The 24,335-nt window shown below is 52.2% G+C and overlaps 1 protein-coding gene across 3 annotated transcripts in view; it reads right to left on the bottom strand.

Annotated features, from left to right (window-relative positions):
• The window catches only part of TMCO4 (transmembrane and coiled-coil domains 4), an 81,138-nt gene that overhangs the window by 21,968 nt on the left and 34,835 nt on the right, over positions 1 to 24,335 (bottom strand). Inside the window, exons 6-12 of one of the 3 annotated variants that reach the window (XM_066270259.1) lie at positions 22,436 to 22,533; positions 22,052 to 22,195; positions 21,113 to 21,232; positions 19,126 to 19,290; positions 17,705 to 17,841; positions 16,339 to 16,423; positions 1,506 to 5,166 (exon numbers count right to left, since the gene is read on the bottom strand). In XM_066270259.1, the coding sequence (XP_066126356.1) occupies positions 4,934 to 5,166; positions 16,339 to 16,423; positions 17,705 to 17,841; positions 19,126 to 19,290; positions 21,113 to 21,232; positions 22,052 to 22,195; positions 22,436 to 22,533 (982 nt within the window). In that variant the 3' untranslated portion in view covers positions 1,506 to 4,933. Of the gene's footprint in view, positions 1 to 1,505; positions 5,167 to 10,057; positions 10,183 to 16,338; positions 16,424 to 17,704; positions 17,842 to 19,125; positions 19,291 to 21,112; positions 21,233 to 22,051; positions 22,196 to 22,435; positions 22,534 to 24,335 lie in introns of those variants that run through there. The other 2 variants (XM_066270260.1, XM_066270258.1) reach the window with 2 other exon arrangements.

Below are 24,335 nucleotides of genomic sequence, written 5' to 3'. Positions count from 1 at the left end.
CCGGCCCTGGCACATGGTGGGTCCTCAGCAGAAGTCTGCTGATAAGGGATAAATAAATACATCAAGTGAAAGTTAAAACTGAAGACTCAAGTCAGAGCCTGCGTGCATGTTTCTGCTTCTCCTCCTGCCGACAGGTCAGGCCCCTGCGTTCTGAACCCTGTTCATTCCTCCACACCTGCTTCTCCCAACTTCCCAGCAGAAACCTTGGCTCAGGTGGCCTGTCTTCCCGGACCGCTTACCTTCCTATCTCTGGATCTCTGCTCTAATCAGTCCCGGGCTCTAAGGCCTCCTGCCTCCCTCATAGCCTCTTAAAGATTACCTGTTCTTCAAAGCCTACCACCTCCTCCTGGAAGCCTTCCCTACCATCTGGAGGAAAAACTCCCTCTGAACCGCTTAATGTCTAGGCTCTTGTGACAAAGGCCCTTGGACAAGTCCCCTAACCTCCCTGGGCTTCCAGTCCTCCATCTGTAAAAATGGGAAAGACAACACCTGTTTCCTGGTATAACAAGGCCCACATGTTCCAAGGTGCCTGGGAAGATGGATTCTGCTCTCACCTGGCACATAGTAGGTTCTTAATAAACACCAGCTTCCTTTCCCACTCCCCGCTATTGGAATAGGGTTTCTTAATTTTGGAGATGAGCAGCTAGCTGTCTCCGTCCAACTTCCGCATGGGACTGGGGCAGGATGGACCAACTGCTTCCCACTGCCCTCTGAGCCTGTGATCCAGGTTCAACAAATCCCATGAAGCCTCAGTCTCTAGCAGCTGCTAAAGTACAAAATGTAAAATCACCCACATGAAAACCCAACTTGGGACCTGTCGCCTAATTAATAGTTTTCTAAGCACCCAAGTGCTTGGAACCAAGTACCCAAAGCCGAAGAGACCACGATCTCTAAGCTCAGTTTCTAAAGGAGCCCCCGCTACAAGCTTCTTAACAATTTTTGCAGCTTCTGATTATTCCCAATCAGGACGTTCTTCTCCTGGTTCCAGGTCTGAAATACCTTTCTAGCTGCCAACGGCAGAGACGTCTGAGGCTTTGATGGCTAATTAAGCCTGACTCTGAGCGCTCAGCTCCTAAAAGAGGGTGGGGCTCTCAGACAGAGTAAGTCAGGATGAAACGGAAGGCCTTGTTGCCCTGGCAGTGGGCACCGCCACGTGCTGTCCTGGAAATGAGAAACAGGCAGCCAGCGCCTCTCGTTTCTGCTTTGACTGCTCGGAAGCTACTAGCTAAGTTCACAGCTCAATACAGCAACTGGGCCATCAAAGGAGAAACTATATAAATATATAATAACCGTAAGAGTGACGAAAAACAGTGGTGCCCGAATGCCCACGACTTGCCAGGCATGCTGCTAAGTGCTTACATATATTATCACACTTAATTCTTTTGATCATCCTCTGAAGAAAGTATTAATACATTTCACAGGTCAGGAGACTGAGGCCTAGGGATTAAGGACAGATGCCTGTCTGTTCAGCTGGTCAGTGGCAAAGCTGGAATTCAGATCCAGGCCCTACTCCCCTGCGTTTGGGCCTCTTAACAAATTCAGATTTTTGCTTTTCCGGGTCCTGATGTCTTGTATCTGTTCATACATTGTTGTTTTTGTGGCTGTATTTCCCGAGAAGTCCTGCCGATCCTTTGAGGAAGGGGATGGGGGCTTTGTGCAAATACATAAATAAATGGAGGTGTGAATAAACCAGCAAACAAAAAGACGAGGAAATAAAGAATAATGAAGAATATACTAGAGACCTAAAAGGTCACAGTTCACATGGGACATCCTGTTTCAGGGTGGCAGGGACAGGGGCCCCCAAACGGAGGCCCTGTCATTAAAACAGAAACGTGTAGGGTATGCGCTGACCCACAGGCAGGAACGTTTATATCTTCGGTTCCGCACAACAGGCCTGGCGATTTTCTGAAAGGTAATAGTTTTGACGACACTGGCTAAGCAGGCGCGATAATCACGGACATCCTAGATACAAGGGAAAGAAACCCCACAGTTTCCATTACAGAATGCCGTGTACTGAGATGGTTCATTAATATGTAGATGAACGAGAGTTGGGGTGTTTTCTTCCCTTGTTTGGAACTCCCCCCAGTCCTCCCACCCCCAGGAACTGCCCGTGAGACTAGATGGTCATCAGGAAAAGAATGGTCATAGAGACCATTCCCTCCCTATCCCTGGGCTCGCCACAGACACTTCAGTACGTACTATTTCCCCAGGAACGGGGGCCAGGAGCACAGGTGTCTGCTCCATCTGCTGAGTGGCATTTGTGGGTGCCACTCTGAATGCTAAAAGAGTCAGCATTCAGTTTCCAACACTATATCTCTTGTGAGTCAGCTTAGTGGGGCTCTGATCAGCTCTGGGTACAAAACGGATAAAATTGTGCTTCTGAAAAGCCTAGGACCAGACCTGGGGGCATGCTGAGCGCCCGGTACTGCAGCCCTCAGGGCTCCGTCAGGGTGCCAGTGACCTCCCTGGCCAACACCAAGATCGTCTGCATCCCTAGGAGGAAGCAAATGCCTTCAAAGGGAGTTGGCATAATCCCTGGCCAAGCTTCTCGTGAAGACCCCATTAGTTTAGGAGAAAGCAGCAAATGAAATCTAAATTCTGCTAACTCATTCCTCCCCTGGGAGCATCAGTTGTCTAAAGACGGTACTGTGTGTCGCGAGCTCAGATGCTGAGAGCCACTGCCTTGGCTAAAGCCACCTGCAGGAAGTAATGGAGAGGGGAAGAAAGGAGCCCTCAGGTACTGAGGGCCTACTGTGTGCTGGCGCTGTGCTGTCACTTCCACTACGTGGCAAAGCCAGCTGTGTGGTCTACCATATACACATCTTTGTGCCAAGTCGCATACCAGTGCTGGTGACACAGCAGAGAAGGAAATGGACACTACTCCCACTCTCAACCTCTTCACTGGTAAACTAGGAATATCCATACCTACATCTCAGGTTCTTTGTACATTAAAGGAAAAAAAAACACATGCAAAATGCTTAGTTTAGCCATAGTGCCTGGCATGCGGTCAGTGTTCAATCAATGGTAGTGATTAAGTCCCAGATCACTCCCAGGAGGCACCAGCACTCCCTTTTACTACTAGCCTGAAGCTCAGAGGCGAAGTGACTTGCCTAGGAGTCCCTAGACAGTAACTAGCAGAGCCTGGACTTGGACACTGGACTCTGGGTCCAGGTTTCTTCTTGCAACGTACCCTTCTCGACTGGTTGCTGCGGCCCCTTGCACCGTGAAGACGCGGGGAAAAGGGATGACGTGGAGGCAGCTTACAGATGAAGAGGGGACGGGGGAACCGGGACGGACTGAACTGATGGGCTCCAGTGCCCAGGGCTCAGCAGCCCTGCAGCCTTTCATTTGCTGAATGAACACACCGACAGGCGAGCTGGCTCATCTCGCGAAACCTCTCCCAACTGCGTGGACAATACGTGATGCCTCTAATTAATGTCCCTCCGGATACTTTGGGAGTGAAAGGAGAGTAAATGCATCAGTAAGCTGAAGCAGAACTGATTTCTTGGTTCGTGTGGCCCTTTCCTGGCTGAGCCAGCTACTGCGTGCCACTTGGAATTGAGCTCACTTTACAACCACTTAATTTTTGAAACCTTTGTAGAGCCAATACATAGAAAAATGGGCCATCCGCCGTGACCCAGGGGCCCAGAGTCTCTCTGTGAGTACTTGGATAGTGGCTCTTCCTGGCATCAGGCACTACCACCCCTGCCCTCGCCACCTGCTGGGACTAGAAATATACTTGGTAAGAGGGTTAGTCAGTCCCAAAGCAAATTCATCCCGGGGCTGGCAGATGGACTGTTGTCAGAAGTGGACTGTTCATCACTGGGAATTCTGGCTACATTCATTTCCTGCTCTAACAGATGACAGGTGCGCTTTTGTCTTGGTTTGGAGTGGGCAGGATCATTGTACGGGGTGTGCGTGTGCTGGCTGACCATGTCTGCTGGGCAGTCCAGAAGTGGAGTGGCCCAAGTGCTCGGGGTCACTAGGTGGTTTGGGCAATAGGTCACCCAGCTGGCCCCGGTCTGGGGGCTGTGGGTTCTACTCTGCTGAGGTTATGCAAGTCTTTCACAACCCGGAGGCCTCGGGCATTATCCTCTGTGGGCAGCACCCTCGGTGACCTTCCTGGCTGCTCTCATGCCCCTCGTTAATGGGTCAACTATTAACATGTATGGTGTGTTGTCTCCCATGTGCCAGGGCCTGAGCCAGAGGGGATCTAAAAAGATAGTGCTTGTCCTGGAGCTGAGCGCCCTCTGGGAGGTAAGCAGGTGCCCCTAACACAGGGCGGCACTGGCTGAAACAGACGGCAGGGTCAAGGGTGAGGGAGGGCGCAGGAGGTGGCTGGCTGCAGCACAATGACCCAGACTTAGGGGTCAGGTGCTGGGCGGGAGTCTCTGCTCTGACTTTGGGTAAACCCCTCCGGCTCAGAGCCTCAGTCCCCTTGGCTCCACCTCTGTAACACAGGGTGAACAATAATACCGGCCTGAGGACATTGTGAGGGTCAAAGTTAATAAAACGGCTGTCATGGGCATAAGCACAGACACTCCATCCCAATGGTCAACACCAACCCCAACCCCACAATTTACCCTCTGGGCAAAGTCAAAGTAACAGGGTCACCTTGTCTGCTTCTAGTTCCCAAAGTGACCCGGCATTTCCCACGAGCTGCTGACTCCCTAATGAGAACAACTCTGTCCCCGGGTGTTTGGGAGGCTGATGTCTGAAGCTACTGTGTGCCCTGCATGGCTTCATGAGCGTTGGGAGAAATGGCTGCTTTTCCATTAAGAACAGACTGACAAAAATGCAATGACCTTGATAATCAGGCGCGCACGCACGCGTGTGTGTATCTGTGTGTGTGTCTGTGTGTATGTAATTTGGCAAGCCAGGCCTTTTGAAGCCTAACCAGTTTATACATTTTTGCAAGAAACTACTTTTCTTTTCAAAATGCTTGTGGATCTGAGTCTTCTTTTGTCAAAGGTGGAGTCGGGAATTTTCGAGCCATAGGTTGAAAGGTGCGTCTGAGCTGGCTTCCGGCTGTGGGTCGGGAAGAAGGGAGAGTCTTCTGGACGGTGAGAACAGGCAGAAAGGTGTGGGGTGCCTGAACCCGGGCAGACAGGAGCTGCCCTGAAGTCCCAGTTTTCCTTGTGGGGCAGAGAGGAGCTCCGGGTGTGGCTGTAAGAAGGACAGTTGATGGAAATCTCAGGACTTGCATCCAAAATATCCCACGGACCCACCTGGTACATTGCTTAGCCTCACACTGAGCCTCAGGTGCAAAGTGGAGACAATTACCCTGGCCATAGCTGCTCCAAGGATTAGAGATCAAGTCACTAATAAGAGCCCGCGTCAGCCATTGTGGATCCAAATTCCAGCTTCACCATGACTAGTCCTGTCATGGCCTAGTTATTACACCTCTGTAAGCCTCAGTTTCCTCATCTGGAAAATGGGGCTGGTTAAAATCTCATAGGATTATTGAGAAGATGAAATCAACTAAGGCATGTAAAGTAGTAAGTGCTCAATAATTGTTAGCTGGCGAGATGACGAGGAGAGAGTGAATCAATCATGAAAATAGGTGAGAGGGGTCTCAGTAAACCTCAGTTGACTGGGTCCGTTTCTGTCCAAAGAAAAGATTCCTCAGCCACATCAAGCATTCAAATACTCCTCCGGAAGACAGGGGATTCCCACTGGAAGTCAGTCCTTCCACTCAGCCTGGGCGCATCTGATTATGTGGCAAGGCTGCTCTGAGAACCCGAGGAACAGATGGAGAAGGCTTTGCGCATGCCTCGCACATCTTGAGGGTGACGCATGGCGGAGCATGGCCCGGCCCCCCGCTGTGCCTCTGCACACCCAGACCACCTGCCTGGAGGCATGGGAGGGGCAGAGCCGGCCTGGCAGCCCTGCTGAGCATCTGACCACATCCTGCGGGGCTGGCTTCTTGGGACTTCTTCTGTTTCCTAAGCCAAGTACTTATGGGCTGGAAGTGGCGGGGAGATAGTGGCCCCCACCTAAGGACAGGACACTCAGGTTGAGGATGCCAGCCCCAGGGAGGTGGCTGCCCTACAACTAGGTATGGAAGAAGAGCACGGGCTCCCTTTACTGAGCACCTGCTGTGTGCCAGGTGCTTTTCAGATGACTGGCACATGTCACTGCTGACCTCCACAGCCATTCTGCAAGACCCCACCTCCTGTCTCAGGGAGGCAGAGTATTTCAATACACCGGACAGTGAGCTCCACAGGGTCGGGGCTGTGCTGGCTTGTCCACTGCCGTCTGTCCACAGCCCAACGTGGCGCTTGGCACGCAGTAGTTGCTTAATGAATCTGAGCCAGCTGGAGTGAATGTGATTTTGAATAGTCCTCTGTTTGGAAGGTCTGATCTGAGATACTGCTTTGAGTGATAACATCCAACCAGGAGAGGCCCAAAATAATACTATAAATAGGAGTTCTGGAGTCAGAGAAAGGGAACCAAAATCTTAGTTCTTAGGCAAGCTTCTCTACCTTTCTCTAAATCCCCCTTATCTGAAAAGTGGGGTTGCTGTGAAGGTTGAAGAAAGTGTTTGTAAATCCCAGAGCAGAAACCAGGCAGAAAGCTGGGCCTTTGCAAACGGCTGCTGTTACTACTACTGCTATTAGTATTATTATAGTCATTACCATTTGTGGGCAAGTCATCCTTCGTGGGCGCTGCGATTGGCCCACCATGAAAGCTGGAACGCCCATTAGTGGGCGGGAGGGACCAGGTTGACCAGCACTGCAAAAGTGGGCGGTTTTTTTTTTTTTTTTTTTTTTTTAAGTGGATGGTTTTTATAAAAAAAGTTCACCATCATGGGACTAGAGCGAACTGCCAGCAACCGAAATCAGCTTTGTCTAGGATCCGCCATGGTAACATACTGGGTATCATTTCTGCCTCTGTCTGTGAGGGGGCCCCTTGGCCAAGCCCCTGGGTTCCACCAGACACTGGGGCTCTCTCACCCAGGCATCCTCAGGGTCCGCCCCACTCGAGGTGGTACTTCTACCCTCCATGCTGTGAGGCCAGCTAGGGGAGAAAGGAAGGTCCCTGTTTCGTAGATAAAGAACCTGAGGTCGGTGAGAATGTGAGACCTCAGCTGAGAATAATCACAGAGGCCAGACTCCAACTCAGGTCTTCGGCTGCTCACTGAACGTGAAGCTCTAGTGCGTGTTCAGGGAAGGAAGCCTGCTACGTAGTGTTATTTTAATGGAATCATGAGGTCCTCAGAATGTGTGTGAGAAGAAAATGCCTGTGACAATCACTGGTGCTATTCATGACATCGTTCTGCCTCTCCACCTTCTGGGAATACATTTATGGGCCACTCCTGGATGTTTTGTGCTTTGCTTTGGCTGGTGAAACATGAGTGACAGTGACATGTGTTCCTTCCAGGTAAAAGTGTTTTAAGAGCCACACACAGGTCACCACATTCTCGGTCTCTTTCTGGGGAACCACATGTTGAGAGGGAGTTTCTGTCAGCGTGGGTCTCTGAGTGACCACAATGGGTCAGAACCTCCCATCTGCCCACCAAGGACAGGTAGCATGAGTGAGAAATGAACCTTTGTTGGGTGACACATCTAAGATTTTGGGGATGTTTGTCCCTGCAGCATAATTTAACCTATCCTGACTGATACAATACAAATGCTTATAACATTAAACTTTTAAGTTCAATTCACGAATAGAGCATGTATGACTGTTGGCTTTATTCCAGGTACAGGAGGCATAGAGGTTGGTCAGCCACAATCCCTGCTCTCAAAGGGCTTCTGGTCTAGACACTAATTTGAAAGGAAGCTGACCACACTGAGCTTGAGGGAAGTACAGGCTGGCTGTGAGGGGCACCTTGTGAATGGTAGCATCTCCCCAAAGCAGTAACCCCCTGATCTTTAAAACATCACCTGGAAAGGAAGGTGAAGTGGTGAAGAGGGTTAATGCTATAGGCAGCTGTTCTTGGGGAAGAGGGAAGGGAGGAGGAGCTGCAGCTAGGAGGGCGTGGGGAGGGGAGGCTGGCGGAAGGACTGTGGGTGCTAGGAGGCTCGGTGGGGTTTATTACTACATTTCATCACCAGGTCTCACGGGCATCTGGAAAACAATTAGTGGATTCAAATGAGTTAGAGTAATTCCTCTTTTACATCCTCTAACTCAGATAATGAGGGCTTTCTGCAATTAGGAGAGGGTCTCCTCTGTGTACAGATTAACTGGGTATTAAACCAGCAGGTCAGCCTGAAACCAGCCCGCTGGGCTGGGATGAATTAGATGCAAAACAGAGGCTTGGGGCAAAGGGTGAATAATTCATTCACAATCTGGGCCAGCTGGAGGCTTGAAGATGCCTCATTGGTTACACGAGGCCAGGACCTGGGAGGGGGCTGGTGGGGAAGAGGATGAAGGTGGCTGCAGGGACAGGAAGGAACAGGAACTGCAGACCCCAATCCCGGGAGAGGGGGCAGTCTTCCCTCAACTCGGTCCATGGCTCACATCATCTGTGTGTGGGGTGCTCTAACACCAGTGCCAGCTCCCTTTTATAAAGCGTAAAATAGTTCCCAGGATAATATAAATGCTCAATAAGAATCACTGGGCTCGCCTGACCAAGTGGTGGTGCAGTGCACAGAGCATTGGACTGGGATGCAGAGGACCCAGGTTTGAAACCCCCCAGGTTGCCAACTTGAGTGCTACCTCACCAGTTTGAGCACAGGGTCGCTAGCTTGAGCATGGGATCATATACATGAGCCATGGTCACTGGCTTGAGCAAGGGGTCACTTGCTCTGCTATAGCCTCCCAGTCAAGGCACATATGAGAAAGCAGTCACTGAACAACAAAGGTGCTGCCATGAAGAATTGATGCTTCTCATCCCTCTCTCTTCCTCTTTGTCCCTATCTGTCCTCCTCCTCCTCCTCCTCCTCCTCCTCCTCCTTCTTCTTCTTCTTCTTCTTCTTCTTCTCTCTCTCTCTCTCTCTCTCTCTCTCTCTCTCTCTCTCTGTTACACACACATAAAAAGAACCACAGAGGTCTTATTATTTGCTGGCAGGTATATGCACTATTGTGTTTAATCCTCACAACAATGTCTATATCGACATATTTACTGTTTTGCACATGCGACCTGGGGTTCAGGGAGGTGGGGTGACTTGCCTGGTGGTGGATTATCTATTCAAACCAGATGCCCTAACTCCAGAGCCTGCCCACCTGCAGCACCTAAGCTAGTAGCTTCTTGGTGGGAAAGAGCCATGTGACCCTGTCGCCTAGTAACCACAGGGACCTGCATCTTGCTGTGTTCTTCCAGCTGTGCCTGGCCCCTCTGTTGAGCAGATGGGGACCAGATGATAAGTTGTAAAGCCCTGGTGGCCAGAGGCTGGCTGGATTTCTGGAATGGGGACGTGGGGAACAGCAGGAAAACGAGGGTCACGTTGGAGGGTGCACGTGTAAACATGCATGCGTGTGGCCGTATTTACGTATGTGTATGTCCGTGTTTTTATCCGTTTTACTTTGCAGGGTGGTTTAAAGAGGGTGAGTGAGAAAGGCTCTATTCCCAAGGGCAGTTGGGGGGTCATGCAGGCGTCCAGCTCTCGGGACTCAGACCTCTCAGCTCCCCTCTGCAGGTCACTGTGTTTGTTTTCAACTTCCCCTTCCTCTGAGCCATGAGGAGGTCCCTTATTCACTCTCTGGAAAGACAAGGGAAGCTGGGGATGGAAACAGCTTTTAGGTTTAGCACCAGAGGGCTCTCCCTACCCCCTGGAGTGGCCGAAAAGGACAGCAGGGTGGATGAGAGGAGCCTTCAGTCCCAGAAAGAAAGTGGGGCCACGTCTCCATTGATGTGAAAAGCAGCTGCTCACATTTAGAATAGGCCATGGCGAGGTGAGAGACAGACCCGTTTTCAGAAGAATGTGCTTGACCAAGGTCAGGGCAAAGGGGACCCAAAGTCTTCTCTCACCTCCTGTCCAGACACCGGTGGGGTGGGATGTTATTAAGGGAGTGGGGTGGGGGGGGGCTGGGCTGGTCAGGAATGAAGACTCCTGCTCAGTCTTCTGGCCGTGAGTTCTTCGGACGGTGACCGGAGGGGAGAAAACAGGCTGCACTTTCAGCCATTGGGCTTCTGGTCAGATTCCTGCCAGATTCTTGCTATTTGGAAAGTTTCCCATCCGAGTTTCCTCTGTTTCTTCTTTTAAAATGTAGAGGTTTTCCAGGTAAAATGTGGATGACCTATGATGATGGCAATGTAAAAAGGACTCTCCTTGTCTCAAATGCTGATGAGCACCTGTGCCATGTGCTGGGGACATGCAAAGCTGAGCCTGACATCGTTCTTCCCCGTCATGCGTCCACCTGTCTGCGCCGGACACAGTGACAGGATACAGAGAGAAGCAGGTCCCCTGCCCGGCCACCCCACCATACCCGTGCTGTGGTTCCTGACCAGGGCTTTGCATCAGAATTGCTCAGGGGAGCTGTTTCCAAGATGGGGTGCCTGACCCCCTCCGTGTAGGGCCCTGGCATATGTATATTTTGGGAAAAGAAGTGCCCAGGTAGTTCTGACGTGAACTCCTAGGTAACCATCACTAGCTGGCCAGATGAGAAACCAGGTGGTTGTAACAGCAGGACCAGTGTCGGGAAGAATGGAAGTGACGGTCTAGCGTTGGGGTCAAGATCACACAGTCCCCAGCCAGACTGCCTGCTCTGCTACCTGCTAGCCCCATGATTTGGGAAAGTTACCTAAGCTCTGTTATTTCAGTTTACCCATCTGTAAAATGGGCATGATACTAGTATCAACCTCATAGAATTGTTGGGAGGATTACCAGACAATATGCGTGAAGAGCTTGGCCCTGTGCCCGGCATGTGGAAATGTAGAGTTGGGCCGTCACTACTGCTACGATATATTATCACAATAATGTTATTATAGTTCTATAACATATGATGCTATAATACTATTATTATTGGAATATATTATTATTAATAGCCCATTCCTGGAATCTAGTATTATTATTACTGGAGGAAAAGCTTCCAGACAAAGTAAGACCTGAAAAGTGAGTAGGAGTAACTTGGAAAAGATGGAGAGAGAGACGTGGCTGGTTTGGAAGCTGAGCTTGGTCTGCTGGAGCCCAGTGTGAGGTGGGGGGTGGTGCAGAGGGCAGCTCAGGAGCGGGCCTGCATATCCTGCTGAGAAGTCTGCACTTGACCTAGAGAATAGTGGGGGCGTTGGAGGCCCCTGGGGTCGGGGCTGGCAGTGTGTATCTCAGTGTGTGTGTGTGTGTGTGAGTGTGCACATGTGGGTGCACTACAGGCTGCCTGAGGCTGACCTCCCTCCACAGGACCCACCCAATTGACTTGTGCATTCAGGGACCATAGCTGTCTAACCAGTCAGACTCCTTAGCCAGGCATTTGAGACCTTGTGCCACACACTCTGTCCTAACCTTTTCCACCATTGCTCGGTCCCCCTTCCATAGGCTACAGAAACACTAAACTTACTGTTCCTGGACACCTGGACAAGCCTGCCTTGCCCCTGCTGACCCGACCCTGTGGAATGCCCTTCTCTTTAGCTCCCCTAGACAACCAGCGGCCCATCTGTGAAGTAGAGCCCGTGGTTAGAAGTGAGTGCTCTGAGCCGGATGCCTTGGGGTTGGGTCCTGGCTCTGGCACTCAGGACTTGCATAGCTTACACCCCCCCCCCCCCGCCACTGCTTTTTCCTCTGTAAAGCTGGGGAGGGGATACCCCCTACCAGTACCCTCTAGTGATCCCGCACGAAAGTGCTTTGTATGCGCCTGGCACATGGAGAATCTGAACCTGGCTCGTGAGTGCATCAGCACACGTTTGATTCCCTCACCCCAAGTCAAGTTTCTCCATTTTCCTGAGCACTCAGAATGTACTGGGCGCCAGGGACGTGGTGGCGCACGGGCAGGTCCTCTCGATTTGGAGTTCGCACAGGGGCCAGCACAGGGGCTGGAAAGTGGACATCAAATGACAAGCTCCTCTATCGACATGATGCTCACCATGGTACCCTGCGCATACAGGTCCTCGGATAGGAGTTTAGAGGAAGAAGTATTTACCGAGTGTGCCCAAACCGGGGCAGGTACTTTCATATTCATCTCATTTCAGTCTCCTGATGAGCTTTTGGGGTAAGTGTTCAGATGAGGACACTGAAGCTCAGAGAGATTAAGCAACCTTCCCAAGGCCCCTCTGCTCGTCAGTGACAAAGTCAGGACCCAAATCCAGGTCTGCCTAATACCAAAGCCCCAGTTCTTACTGGTGGTCCTCGGAGATCCTAGGGAGGGAGTGGCGGCCAGGAAAGAGGCAGGCAGGCAGGCAGCTGCTTTGGGAACCATCCCCCACAAGGCTAAGGTACAGGGACACATCACTGACTAACTAGCCAGGCCTGCCACCCTGAGCTCCCCCCCCCCCCAGTTTCCAGCCTCACATTCCAGAAGCAGCCGATGGGCGAGCTCACTTCCTATCACCATAGCCAAAGGGAAAATGGCAATTCATTCAATTTGATCAGTAGGGGAACCAAAGATTTGGCTTGTATTAACAATCTGAAGTTGCCCTGGCCGGTTGACACAGTGGTAGAGCGTTGGCCTGGCATGCAAGAGTCCCGGGTTTGATTCCTGGTCAGGGCACACAGGAGAAGCGCCCATCTGCTTCTCCACCCTTCCCCCTCTCCTTCCTCTGTCTCTCTCTTCCCTTCCCGCAGCCAAGGCTCCAGTGGAGCAAAGTTGGCCCGGGCGCTGAGGATGGCTCCATGGCCTCTACCTCAGGTGCTAGAATGGCCCGGGTTGCAACAGAGCAACGCCTCAGGTGGGCAGAGCACCGCCCCCTGGTGGGCGTGCCGGGTGGATCCCGGTCGGGTGCATGCGGGAGTCTAACTGCCTCCCCGTTTCCAACTTCAGAAAAATACAAAAAAAAAAAATAATAATCTGAAGTTAACATGTAATTTATGCTAATTGCAGCCAGAGATATGCCTTTTTCCTCTAACCTGAGAACCAGTCCTCTTAAATAAGATCACGTCACTCTCTGTCATGAGGAGTCTGGCAGATGGTCTGCTGCATGGGTTGGGGGGGAAAGATGTCTAGGAAAGGAGCAAAATGATGACAGCACAGAGAATGACAGCTTTTCAAGAGCACCCCCGTGGTGGGGGGCAGCTTTAGAGAGGAAGGGGAGTCTGCAGCCAGCCCCTGGGCCCGCAGGGACCTCAACCTGATGGTTGTCAGAGGATGTGTTGAGCAGGACCCAGCACTGGGTTGGCTGCCTGACCTCCACACTCTCTGCCCTTTGCCACTGCCCAGAGGTGACATTAATCTCTTGTTGCAAATGGAGAGATGGATGTCTGAGGATGCTGAGTCCTTGCCCAACCCAGGCTGCCCCGCCGAGCAGAGCCAGGACTCAGAACCAGGTCTCAGCGGACTGCAGAGCCCACGCTTTCCTTTCTGCCAGCCAGCGTGAGGGTCTGGGTTGCTGTTGGCCTCTGGATTACTGCCTGGCAACTATGCACTCCCTTCCTGTCCCGCCCCGCCCCGCTGTGGGCGGAGTGCACTGCTCAGCCATCCAACGGAGGGCTTGGCCCTCGCTTGCTTGGGCAAGCAGAACATGTGAAAGATTAAAAAATTGCCAAACATTCTTGGCCCCTTCTCCCACCCAGGAGAGGAATCTATTCCCCGCTTTGTCCCGTGAGGAGAGTTCCAGCTCTGACTGCAACCTCACGAGTGAGGCGAGGAGAGGAACTGCCTAGTCGTTCTACAGAATTGTGACAAATAGTCAATTATTGCTGTTTTAAGCCACTATGTTTTGATAAGTTGTTTGCAGTCATAAATACCTGATACAGAATGTTAGTAAATAAGACACGAACAGAGGTCTCAAATGCGCATTTGTGGTTCAGCTTGGCTCTGGCACTCTCGTGATGGATCAGAAGGGGGTGCTCTGGTGGCCGCTGCCCGGTCAACCTCACCGAGACAAATACACGTGGAGCAGAGTTGAGCCCAGCCTGCTGTCCGGGGCCAAGCCTATGTAATTTATAGCTGGGAACAGAGGCTATTCTAGAGCAACTGACCCACAGACCACCTATAGACCCTGGGCATAAAAATATTTGGAGTTGTAACCCTCTGAGTTTGGAGGTGGTTTGTTATGCGGCATCATGGCAGTGATAGCTGACTGATACACCCATTCTGCCTCTCTATCATCCACACATTTTTATAGCAAACAGTGTGTTCTGTGTGAGAGATTGTCCCTTATTTTCCCCGATTGTGACAGTGTAGTCATCATTTGCACAATGCTGCAGGAACACAGGATGTGGCATTATGTGGTAGGGGTCAATGGAGCTGCTGCTGCTCAGCAAAGCCATTTACTAAAGGGGATGAGGCGCTGAGGATGGGGAGATGTGGTGGGTATCTTGGGGGTCCCTCCCAGCAGGTCATAGTGTTCCAGCTGGATTATCTGTGGCACGTAGAGCAGGAAAGGCAGCTAAGGGACCCCTTTTTGACTTGCTCTGTCTCTGCCGACGCTGGGGAGGGGGACGCATGTGTACAGAAGGGAAGGCACAATGCCCTGCACAGTAGGCATGGAAGCTCACCTTTACTGGAGCTCCAGAGGCAGCCCTGCCTCCTCAGTGTTTTTTACCTGACCTCTGAACCCAGGCTGAGTGTTTCTGGTGTAAACAGCTTGGACCTGGCTCCCCAGACATTCTGCATGGTGGTCCCAGGTTACCCAAAGCTTCTGGAGACAGAACACAGGTGTCACCTCACTGCTTACTGATGTGAACAAACCAGATGAAAAGGAGGCTGTGAAAGCTACATGAGACTTCAGGGTCCTTCAAAATGGCACAGAGGAGATGGTGAGGTCCCCTGCAGGGCTCCCACACGGGGGCTTGGCCTGTCCATAGTGAATGCCGAGGAGGGCACATCCACCTTGCCTTTGCAACCAAGAAAATAGCTCCAATCCTCAGTCCATTTTAGCAAAAAAGAAAGAACAGGAATGAATCACGCTTCTAAGCACCAGGATCTCCCCTGTGCCTGCTGGTGACACCAACACCGAAAATGACAGTCACCACGTTTCCCCAGGAGGTCCAGTCAATGACAACATCCCCACCCCTTCTGGCTTGCCAGCAACTGGTCAGCAGTCAGATCACAAACTGGGGCTGACCAAGGACAGTGGCCCGGGGCCATGGTCAGGGGTAGCCTTAGGTGGGTGGGCACTCTGAAAGAGCAGTTGCTGCAAACTGATGTCCTTGAGCTGAGTCTGCTCAAGGAAGAGTTTGACAATTTGCAAAAATACTATACATGGGGCTCCTCGCTTGCTCCTCAAAGCAGGCGTGGGGTGGGAATTATTAACCCACTTTTGGAAGTGGGAAAGCTGAGGCCCAGAGAGGCGTTCAAAGGAACCCCGAGTGAGAATGCTGGCTGTAACTCCAGCCCGTCTGCTCTCAGGGCAAGGACCCTGTCTCAGTCCCTTCTCCCGCCTTCAGGGTCCCGCAGCTGCTAGGCTTCAGCAGGAGAGAGGTTAGTCTGGGTCACACAAACAGTGGGCCGCTCCCAGTGCCCCGAGCCCCGCACCTCAGTCCCCCAACACCCTCCTACGGCAGCCACTGCTGACGGGTCTGTCCCTACCCGGCATTCTGTCCTGGAGACCTCACCCACTGAGGCCCAGAGCAGTGACATTCAAGCTTTCCACAGCCTTGGCACAGAAAGTGGGCCATTGACAGGCATGACATGCTCCCAAAGGTGTCTGTGGCAGTTGCACAGTGCCACCCTCTCCCTAATAAAAGACATGTCCACCTGGAAGCTGTCAATGAGCTCTTATTTGGAAAAGGTGTCTTTGCAGATATTATTAAATAGATGCAAATATAATTAGTTAAGGATCCCGAGATGAGATCATCCTGGATTTGGTGGGCCCTAAATCCAAGGACACTGTCCTCGGAAGAGAAGACAGAGAGGAGGTGATGTGGCCAGGGGGCGGAGATTGGAGTGATGCATCCCTGAGCCTGGGGATGCCAAGGAGCTTCCAGCGGCTGCCAGCGGCTGGAAGAGGAAGGGCAGGTCCTCCCCGAGAGTCCTCAGAGGGGACCTGGCTGTGCCACCACCTCAATTTTGAACTTTTTGTCCTACACCTTTCCTCCCATTCAAGAACATGCGTCGGAACACCAAGGCCAATGTCATTATTGTAGGACTGTCTCACATCCGCTCTAATTTACGTACAGAAATATAAACAATTTTCCAAGTGACTTCACAATTTTGTTCATGTTCGAACTATTTCAAACTGTGAACTATTGTATCGAACAGCTCAGACCACATTCACGCGGCTCACGACGTCTGCTCCGGAACCCCTGGACGAGGGGATGACCTTGGGAAGGATTTGCACCCATGACAATAAGCCAGACTCACCTTTCTCCTGAGCCATCTCTTGCAGGCAGAAGTAGATGACTCTGGCTCCCAGGCTGAAGCCAATCAAAGTGACAGGTCGCCGGCCCTGGGGGAGGAAGGACACTGGTGTCTGGGAGGGGACACCACCCTTGCACGCTCCTCAGTGCCTTGGGCATGAGTGATGCCTGTGCTGTTCCTGGCCCCGAGCTCTGCCCTCTCAATCAGGAGAATGGGCCCTCATTTCGGTGGAAGCACACCTGACACTGGAGTTGGCTGCCCCCGAGGCTGACAGGCAGCCTCTGGCTGGGGGAATTCCCTTTCAGCTCAAACGGCTATCCAGCTGCCGTCTCTTCTGCTCTGAGAGGCTGGGCTTGTCTACCTGGTGGCAAGTGGCTGCAGTGAACTGGGGCCCTGCTGGAGCGGGCTGAGGAGGTGGAAGGGACCCCAGGGGCGCTAGGGAAAGAGGCAAAGAGTGACCCGCAGGGACAGCTGTTCTGTTTCTAGATAGGCAGGTGGGACAGGAAATAGTGACCTTATGTTGTAAGAGTAGGTAGTGAGTTAGACGTAAAGAGGTACGTTCTGGCTAAAGAACTTGTGGAAAAGCCCACTCGTAAGAAAAGGTTGTCTGGGGTATCTGGGTACAAGTTTGGCTTGGAAGGAGAGCGGGGGAGCACATGAGCTCCAAAGGTCCAAACTGGTCCCACCAGTCTATTTCTTTCTCTTGTTTTTGCGCTAATACATGTATCCACCTTTCCCTCCCCCACCTCCATTTCCGACCATAGGAAACCACTAAATAGTGCTCCAACTCTGCAGGAGCCTGTAGCAAGGGCTGCTATTGATCTCCCAACACCCATGTACCCACCCACGTCCTTGGCATAGAGCTTCTGAGTTTTCCTGGCCCCCAGCCACAGACTGAGTTTCTCTAACGTCCCTGTAGCCAGGGGCGACCACAGGCTAAATCCTGGCCAGCGACATGACGGGAAGCAACAGGTGTGACTTCCAGGCATGCCCCTCATTCCACTTTCTGGTCTGGAACATGGACGGAATCCGGACCACGTTACACAATATTTTGACCACTGACGTACGCTCAGAGGGTAGCTCTACCCTTCTAGGAAGAAACACCTGGCCTCGTTCATACCTGCCGGCGCCTCTGTTATTCAGTCCTCACCTCGCAGCCTGCTTGAGATGCACAGTCTATTTATCATTCCCACAGGCCCATGCTAGGGTACTTTTGTGACTTGACATGGAGGGGCAGCGAGGACCACCCATTCATTCCCTGGAAGCCGCTGGGCGACCTCCACGTAGGCATCGTTAGGGCTGACGTCTGTGCCCAGGTCAGCCCCCTCATTTCCCCTCTGGGCCCCTAGCCACAGCTGTTCCCAGGTACCTGCTGCCGGGAGAGCAGGATGTGGGCCAGGTGCTTGCCGACCTCTGCTGAGCGATGGAGACACACGCCCCAAGGGTTGTCGATGACACTGGCGACACTGAGGAGTGAGGCCGGCCAGGTCAGGGCAGCCACAAGACCTGGGGAGGGGAAAGGCCAGTGATGAAGGCAGTGGGGGTCCTTGCAGGGAAGTGGTTGCTGGCTAATGGACGCCTGAGTGAGCGCATGCGGAGTCTCTAACTTGGAACCCGTAAGTCCTCCAAATATTGTCAAACTGCTAAATAGCAAAGAAGGAAATTGAAGCTCATATATTTCTTACACATGGACTAGGTCCCTTCTGTTCAGGCATCTGTCATGTGTGGGGTTCCAAAGAGGGCCCCGATTTGTCACTCCATTTGGTACCCTCCCACTCAGCCTCATCACTCTGCAGTGTCCCTTCCCCTGCCCTGCCCATGCACGGTGGCCCAGCCATGTGACCTGCTTTGGCCAATCAGATGTAACTAAAGAAGACTTGAAATGGACTTGTGAGGGGAGGCTAGCCTCTCATGGACTGCCGCTGGCGCGGGCTAGTCTGCTGATTGCTGGAGGGGCAGGAGACAAACGCAGCAGAGCCAAAGTGCCCTGGTTGCCCCGACAAGGCTAGCCTCTCATGGACTGCCGCTGGCGTGGGCTAGTCTGCTGATCGCTGGATGGGCAGGAGACAAACGCAGCAGAGCCAAAGTGCCCTAGCTGCCCCAACAAGGCTAGCCTCGATCCGTGGACAGTCCGCTGACCCGCAGGTGCATGAGCAGGCCCAGCAAAGATCAGCTGAATAAAGCCTCACGACTCCTGAGCTATTACGATAAATGGTTGTTATTTTTTAAGTCACTGAATTTTCAGGTGCATTTTTTTTTTGTAGTGTGTGTGTATGTGTGAGAGAGAGAGAGAGGGAGAGAGAAAGACAGGAAGGGAGAGAGAAGAGAAGTATCAATTCGTAGTTGTGTCACCTTAGTTGTTCATTGATTGCTTTCTCATACATGCCTTGACTGGGGGCCTCAAGCTGAGCCAGTGACCCCTTGGGTTTCAAGCCAGTGACCTTTGGGCTCAATCTGCCAAACCTGTGCCCTCAGTGCTTTGAACCTGGGTCCTCAGTGTCCAGGTGACACTCTATCCACTGTACCACCAGTGGTCAGGCATGGGGTGGCTTCTTATGCAGCAATAATGAACTGATACATTACGTGATAATGTGATTGTCTGTTTACCTGTCTCCTCCCCACAAGGACCCTCCCCTTCTCACAGACAAGAATACAGTCTTAACTTCTCCATGTTCCTCGGGCCCAGCACAGTGCTTGGCTCACTGGGGAGCTCAGGCACACAAAGGTACGGTACCCACGTGGGGTGGGAGCAGTGGGCATGCTGCTGGCAGTGGGGACAGGAAGACTTACCAGACAACACGGTGTACTTGAGGGCCTCCTGGGCCACCATGTTTGCAAGGCCACTGAGGATGGTCTCCAAGGCGTTGCCAAGCTCCATCAGGTACTTGGCCTCCCAGGCTAGACAGTACTGCTCGCGGCTGCGTGCCAGGGCCGCCCACGGAGCGCCGAAGGTGCCTGGGGAGGACACAGATAGGTGGTCTCTCCTGTCTGAGCTAGAGGATGCCCCACTCCAGTTCCCCAGATGGGGGACCACTCACCCTCAGGGGGAAAGAAGAGGCCTACCCTGCCAGGGAGTGGCAGCTGATAGTGGAGCAGATGGAGCGCCTAGATGGAGTATGGTGCCACCCTATGAATCAGCAGGTGGGAGTTTGAGTCCCAGCCCCTGCATTCATTAATAGATGTGTGATCCCGGCACATCACTGTACCTCCCTGAGCCTCACTTTGCTTGTCTGTGAAGTGGGGAGATGAATATTTATCTCCCTTCATGGAGTAGTTGTAAGAATCAGGTATTTGAACTACTACGTGGTAAAGTGGTATTTTTCTGTCACCCTGCAATAATTCTGGCATTGAGCTACTGAGGACGTACAATAGGAACACGCAACGGGATGAGCAGCTGGCCCTGTGCGTCAGCCTCGTCTCATTCAACAACTGCTGCCTGGGAAAGTCTGGGAGTCTGGGGCAGAGGCGCTGGAGCCCAGCTCTGCTGTGATCTCGCCAGGTCACCCACTTTTCTGAGCCTCAACTTTTTCACTTGGGGTCTAAAAACGGAAGGATGACGACAGCATCACTGTAGTGACCAAAGTTAAGCAGGAACATACAACCACGACTGTCTGCCTCCCTCTCCCTCCCTCCTGGCTCACTCTCTGCCCTAAAGAGAGTGTCACCTGGAGAGGTGACACTCCAGGTGACACTCAGGCCCTCTGTGACCTGGCTTTCTCTCTTGCTTTCTTCTATTGTCCTTTAGAAGAGCCGTGGCTTCCACCCTCAGATCCCAGAGACCTGACCCAGGAGGCTCTGAGCATGTGTGTCTGGTTGTGTGCTCTGGATTCCCTGGCCCACCTTGACCTCCCTCTGAATGTAAACTGTTTGCTGAGCCTCACACAGGGCACTTGCATGCATGAGCCAGGCTGTGAGCAGACCATGGTGTTAGTTCTCAATGCCACCCTGGTGGAAAACACAAATGCCAGTTAGAAACTAGGGGCCCTCTATATGTTACCTTGTTTAATTTAATCTTTGTTAGTACCTTGAAAGGCAGGAATGATTTGTTCTACTTTACAAATGAAACAGCTGAGGCTCAGAGAGGCCAAGTAATTTTCTTGAGGTCACACAGCCAAGGCATACTGATCTCTTACTTTGTGCTTAAGTCCTTTGCTGTCTTCCATTTGCTCTCCAGATAAATTCAAATTCCTTGCCTCACGTGCTCCTGTGTGATCTGACTTGGCAGGCCCACACTTCTACCTCCTAGCCCCCTGCCCCAGTATCCTATGCTCCTTTTGGTTCTTTTGCACTGCTGGGCCTTTGTACATGCTGCTCCTTTGCTTGGTCTATACTTATTGCTCCTTCTTTAGCCAGCTAATTCCCAGCCAGTCCGTAGCTGCATGTCATTTCCTCCAGAAACCTTCCCCTCATTCTGTAGAAATACTCTGTGCTTCCCCTACTGTGCCATCCATAAAGCTTCCCTGTTAACTACTTGCTTAATGGTCTGTTTTCTGCCTCAGACCAGGTGTTGCACGGAAGCAAGATGGGTGGCTGGGTGGCTGGGTGAATGGATAGTTGGATGAATGGATGATGGATGGATAGATAGATAGGACATGGATATCGGATGAAGTCTTCTCACTTCTCTAAGCCTCAGTTTCCTCCTCTGCAATATGGGGCTATCCCACCCTCTAAAGACACACAGGCAAGAGGTGGGGCCAGGGTCGGGCACACAGAAGCAGGCCCAGCTCAGCTAACGTCCCCCACCCCACATTCTTGTCCACTCCACCCTGGTCCTCACGGTATTTGCCGGCCGCCAGCCACCCGGTGATGGCAATGGTGATGTGCAGCTGCCTGCCTTCCGTCAGAGGCAGGAATGTGAACTCCTCAATGGCCCCGACACGCTTCTTCATCTTGTATCCTACAGTCCCAGACACAAAAGTGAGAATGGAGGTGATTGGGGACCCTGGGAAACATTAGTCAGAGTGGCTCTCTGTGCTCATAACTCACAGAGCGAGCACCGACAGTGTGCCCTGTCCTTGGACAGATGTCTCATTTTTTACCTCATTAGGGTATTGCTATTATTGTTTATAATTATAGATGAGGGTAAGTGGCTTCCAAAGGCTGGCCATCCTCCGAGTGGCAGGCTGGGGTTGGAACTCAGAGCCCAGACTCATAACCACCATTCTGTCTGAACTTAGTCGGTTCTATGTCATTTTTCCCATCCACACACTTTAGGGGTACAACACACTCCTTTCAGTAAAAGTGGATCGAACTGACCAAGATTCTCAAAGCCAGAAATGACACCCCATTTGAGGAGTGGAACAGGAATCTGTGTGGGGCTGGGGGGCTGCTGACACATAGGATTTGGGAAAACTCCCCCAGAGGATGCTGGTAAATGAAGGGTAGCCATGTGCTTTCTTACACAAGGAAGCTCAAGTGTCTCTGAGGAGGCTTGTCTGGAAACTTCCTAAATGGTGACAGGCAGGTCTAATAGGTCCTTCTCAGGAAGTGTACAGAAGGTGCAGTTTCTCACAATCAGCCCTTATACTGACCCATGGCAAGTTATCATCCAGTTCTCTGTGAGGCCTGCTGCAGGTTCTGGCAGGGCCGGGACCCAGCATGAGAAGAGGCATGTGCTCCTCCTCTACCTCTCGGGGAACCATCACTGGGAAGAACCTGGGCGTGTCATCTAGGAGCTGGGCCACCCTGGCTGAAAAGCCCTCATCGCAAACCTTACCCGTTAGGCCAGCTCCAGCTGCACCGAACAGAGAGGTCAAGACAGCTATGCCGGCCACCGAGCCCAGAGCCGCTGCTCCAGCACTGCCAATAATTGTCGCGGCCCCAGCAGCGACAAGAGGGGCAGCTAGACCTCCGGTCACACCTGCCAGGAAAGCAGGTAAAGGTGGGAGTGAGGATGTGCCTGCTGGTTCCTCCCCCATCCGCTGCCCACTGCCTCCACGGAGGCTGCTAACAACACTAGCGAACACATCGGAGCACCTACTATGTGCCCAGGGGCACCTCCCAGCCCATCTCCCGCCCTCTCCACTCCCAGCCTGGCATCATCCCTCCCTTTGCACTGCACTGACCCTTGTGCCACCATCTCACCTTGCGCCCGCCTTACCGATCACTGTCCCGCCTCCAACAGTCGCCAGGCCTATCAGGAGATAGCGCTTCCATTTCCTCCGGTTTTCTTTCTTCTTCCTGGAGGCCTCGGCCGTTCTGGGGGAGAAGAGGTGGGTCGTTAGGGTTGGCTGTGCCTGGGATCCCTTGAGACCTCCCTGCCTCACCACCCCCCAAATCAATGCTGGGATCAATGCTGGGTGCTGCTCTGTCATTCAGAGCAAGGTACCAAAATCGCCCTGGGCCCATCGATGCTTTTAAAAAGCTGAAAACATTCTAAAACCCAGCTAGGGAATCCCAGAGTGTGAGATGTGCTACTTACCCAAAGAATCCATCCTAACAGGGTTGCAATTTGAATGGCGAAGAGACAAAAAGATAATAATAATAATAGTAAAGAAGCACAAAAATATCTTTCAACAGATGGACTCAGACGAGTACCAAATAGAAACCCAGACTCCGTCACCTCCCTCCTTCCTGTTCTTCCCCTCAACATCTGAGCTCGCCTCCCTCTTGGATATTTGTGAGCCAGTTTCCTTCCGAATAACCCTTTCAAAGATGGGTTAGAGAAGTCTCTGCCCTAGAAACCTTGGCCTTGGGGGCAATAGCTAGAATCAGTCAGACTTAAGATGTAGAAGCTACAACATGTAGCAGAAGGGAAGCATTTCAAGTGAATCGGCGTCAGGTGAGTCCTGGGAAGAATGACTGTGAGTGCTTAGGAGTGTCAGCCGTTAAGCCCTGTCCTTCTGCCGGACACCTGGAGCTCAGCACTTTGGGACAATAAGGAGCAGGACACAGGGCAGGTCGGGGAGGTCATTATGAGCGTGAACTCTGAACTGAAGTTGGAGTATGGACAACTCAATGCGTAGAGTGATAGCAGATGATGGTGATGATAAAAAAAGAAATGGTTAATATTTATTGAGGAATTCCTGCATGCCAACTACCATGCTGTCTATTCCCTGTGGTTTATCTTATCCTAGATGCACTGTTATTATTGTCCTCATGTGACAAAGTAAGGGCTGACAGCACCCACCTCCCGAGGGCCTGTGGGGATGGATGAAGAGAAAGTCTGTCATGCATATGGCACAATGGCACACTGTGGGTAGTGACATGCGGTGGTGGCTCTTTGCATCTTCCCGAGATGGGGTTAATAACGTCTACCTCTTAAGGTAGTTGCTTTGTAAAGATTAAGTAATTCCTTCTTCATCCATTCAATCGATACACTTTGAGAACGGATGACGTGCCCTCCGGGGTGCCACGTGTCGGTGGGCAGCACGAACCAGCACCTGTCTCCTTCCCATCTCCTTCCTCACAAACCACATGGGATGGTGAGAATCAGCCTGTGCTCTCGTAATCAAAAAAGACATGGGACCTGAGTTGGGCATGCGGGGATCTGCTATGCTTTCTGGTGTCTGCCAGTTCACCTCAGACAGCTCTGTGCTCAGCAGCCCCTGGGTGTGCCGCTCAGACACTTCCAATGGGGAAGCTGAGACCAAGGCTAATGGTCTCCGCGCACACCCCAGGGGCGGGTTTTCAGCAGACCTAGGGGATGAGCCGCACACATCTAGCAAACTGGAAGGCGGAGGGCGAGGAAGCACCTGGGTTCTGAGGTGGGGACTCACACCCCATAAGCGCAGGCTCGACCTTCCTCTGCGGTGCTGCTTATGGTACCGCCATTCACTGAATTCTCAGTTAGCCCTCCCCACCCTGGTCCTCCCAACGGATGATTACACATCCCTACCCTGCTGAATGGAATGGCCCATGACCCGCGTTAGGTGGAAAGGATGTGTGTCACTTCCAGTGAAATCTGTCACTGTCGGTACAGGGGACTGATAAGTCTCCTTCTGCTCTGAGACCGGCAATGTAACCAGGTAGAGGTCACTCTGTCAGCCTGGGACACAGGC

The sequence above is a fragment of the Saccopteryx bilineata genome, chromosome 3, assembly GCF_036850765.1.
Source record: "Saccopteryx bilineata isolate mSacBil1 chromosome 3, mSacBil1_pri_phased_curated, whole genome shotgun sequence".
NCBI lineage: Eukaryota > Metazoa > Chordata > Mammalia > Chiroptera > Emballonuridae > Saccopteryx > Saccopteryx bilineata.
This window is presented reverse-complemented; position numbering and strand designations above follow the sequence as displayed.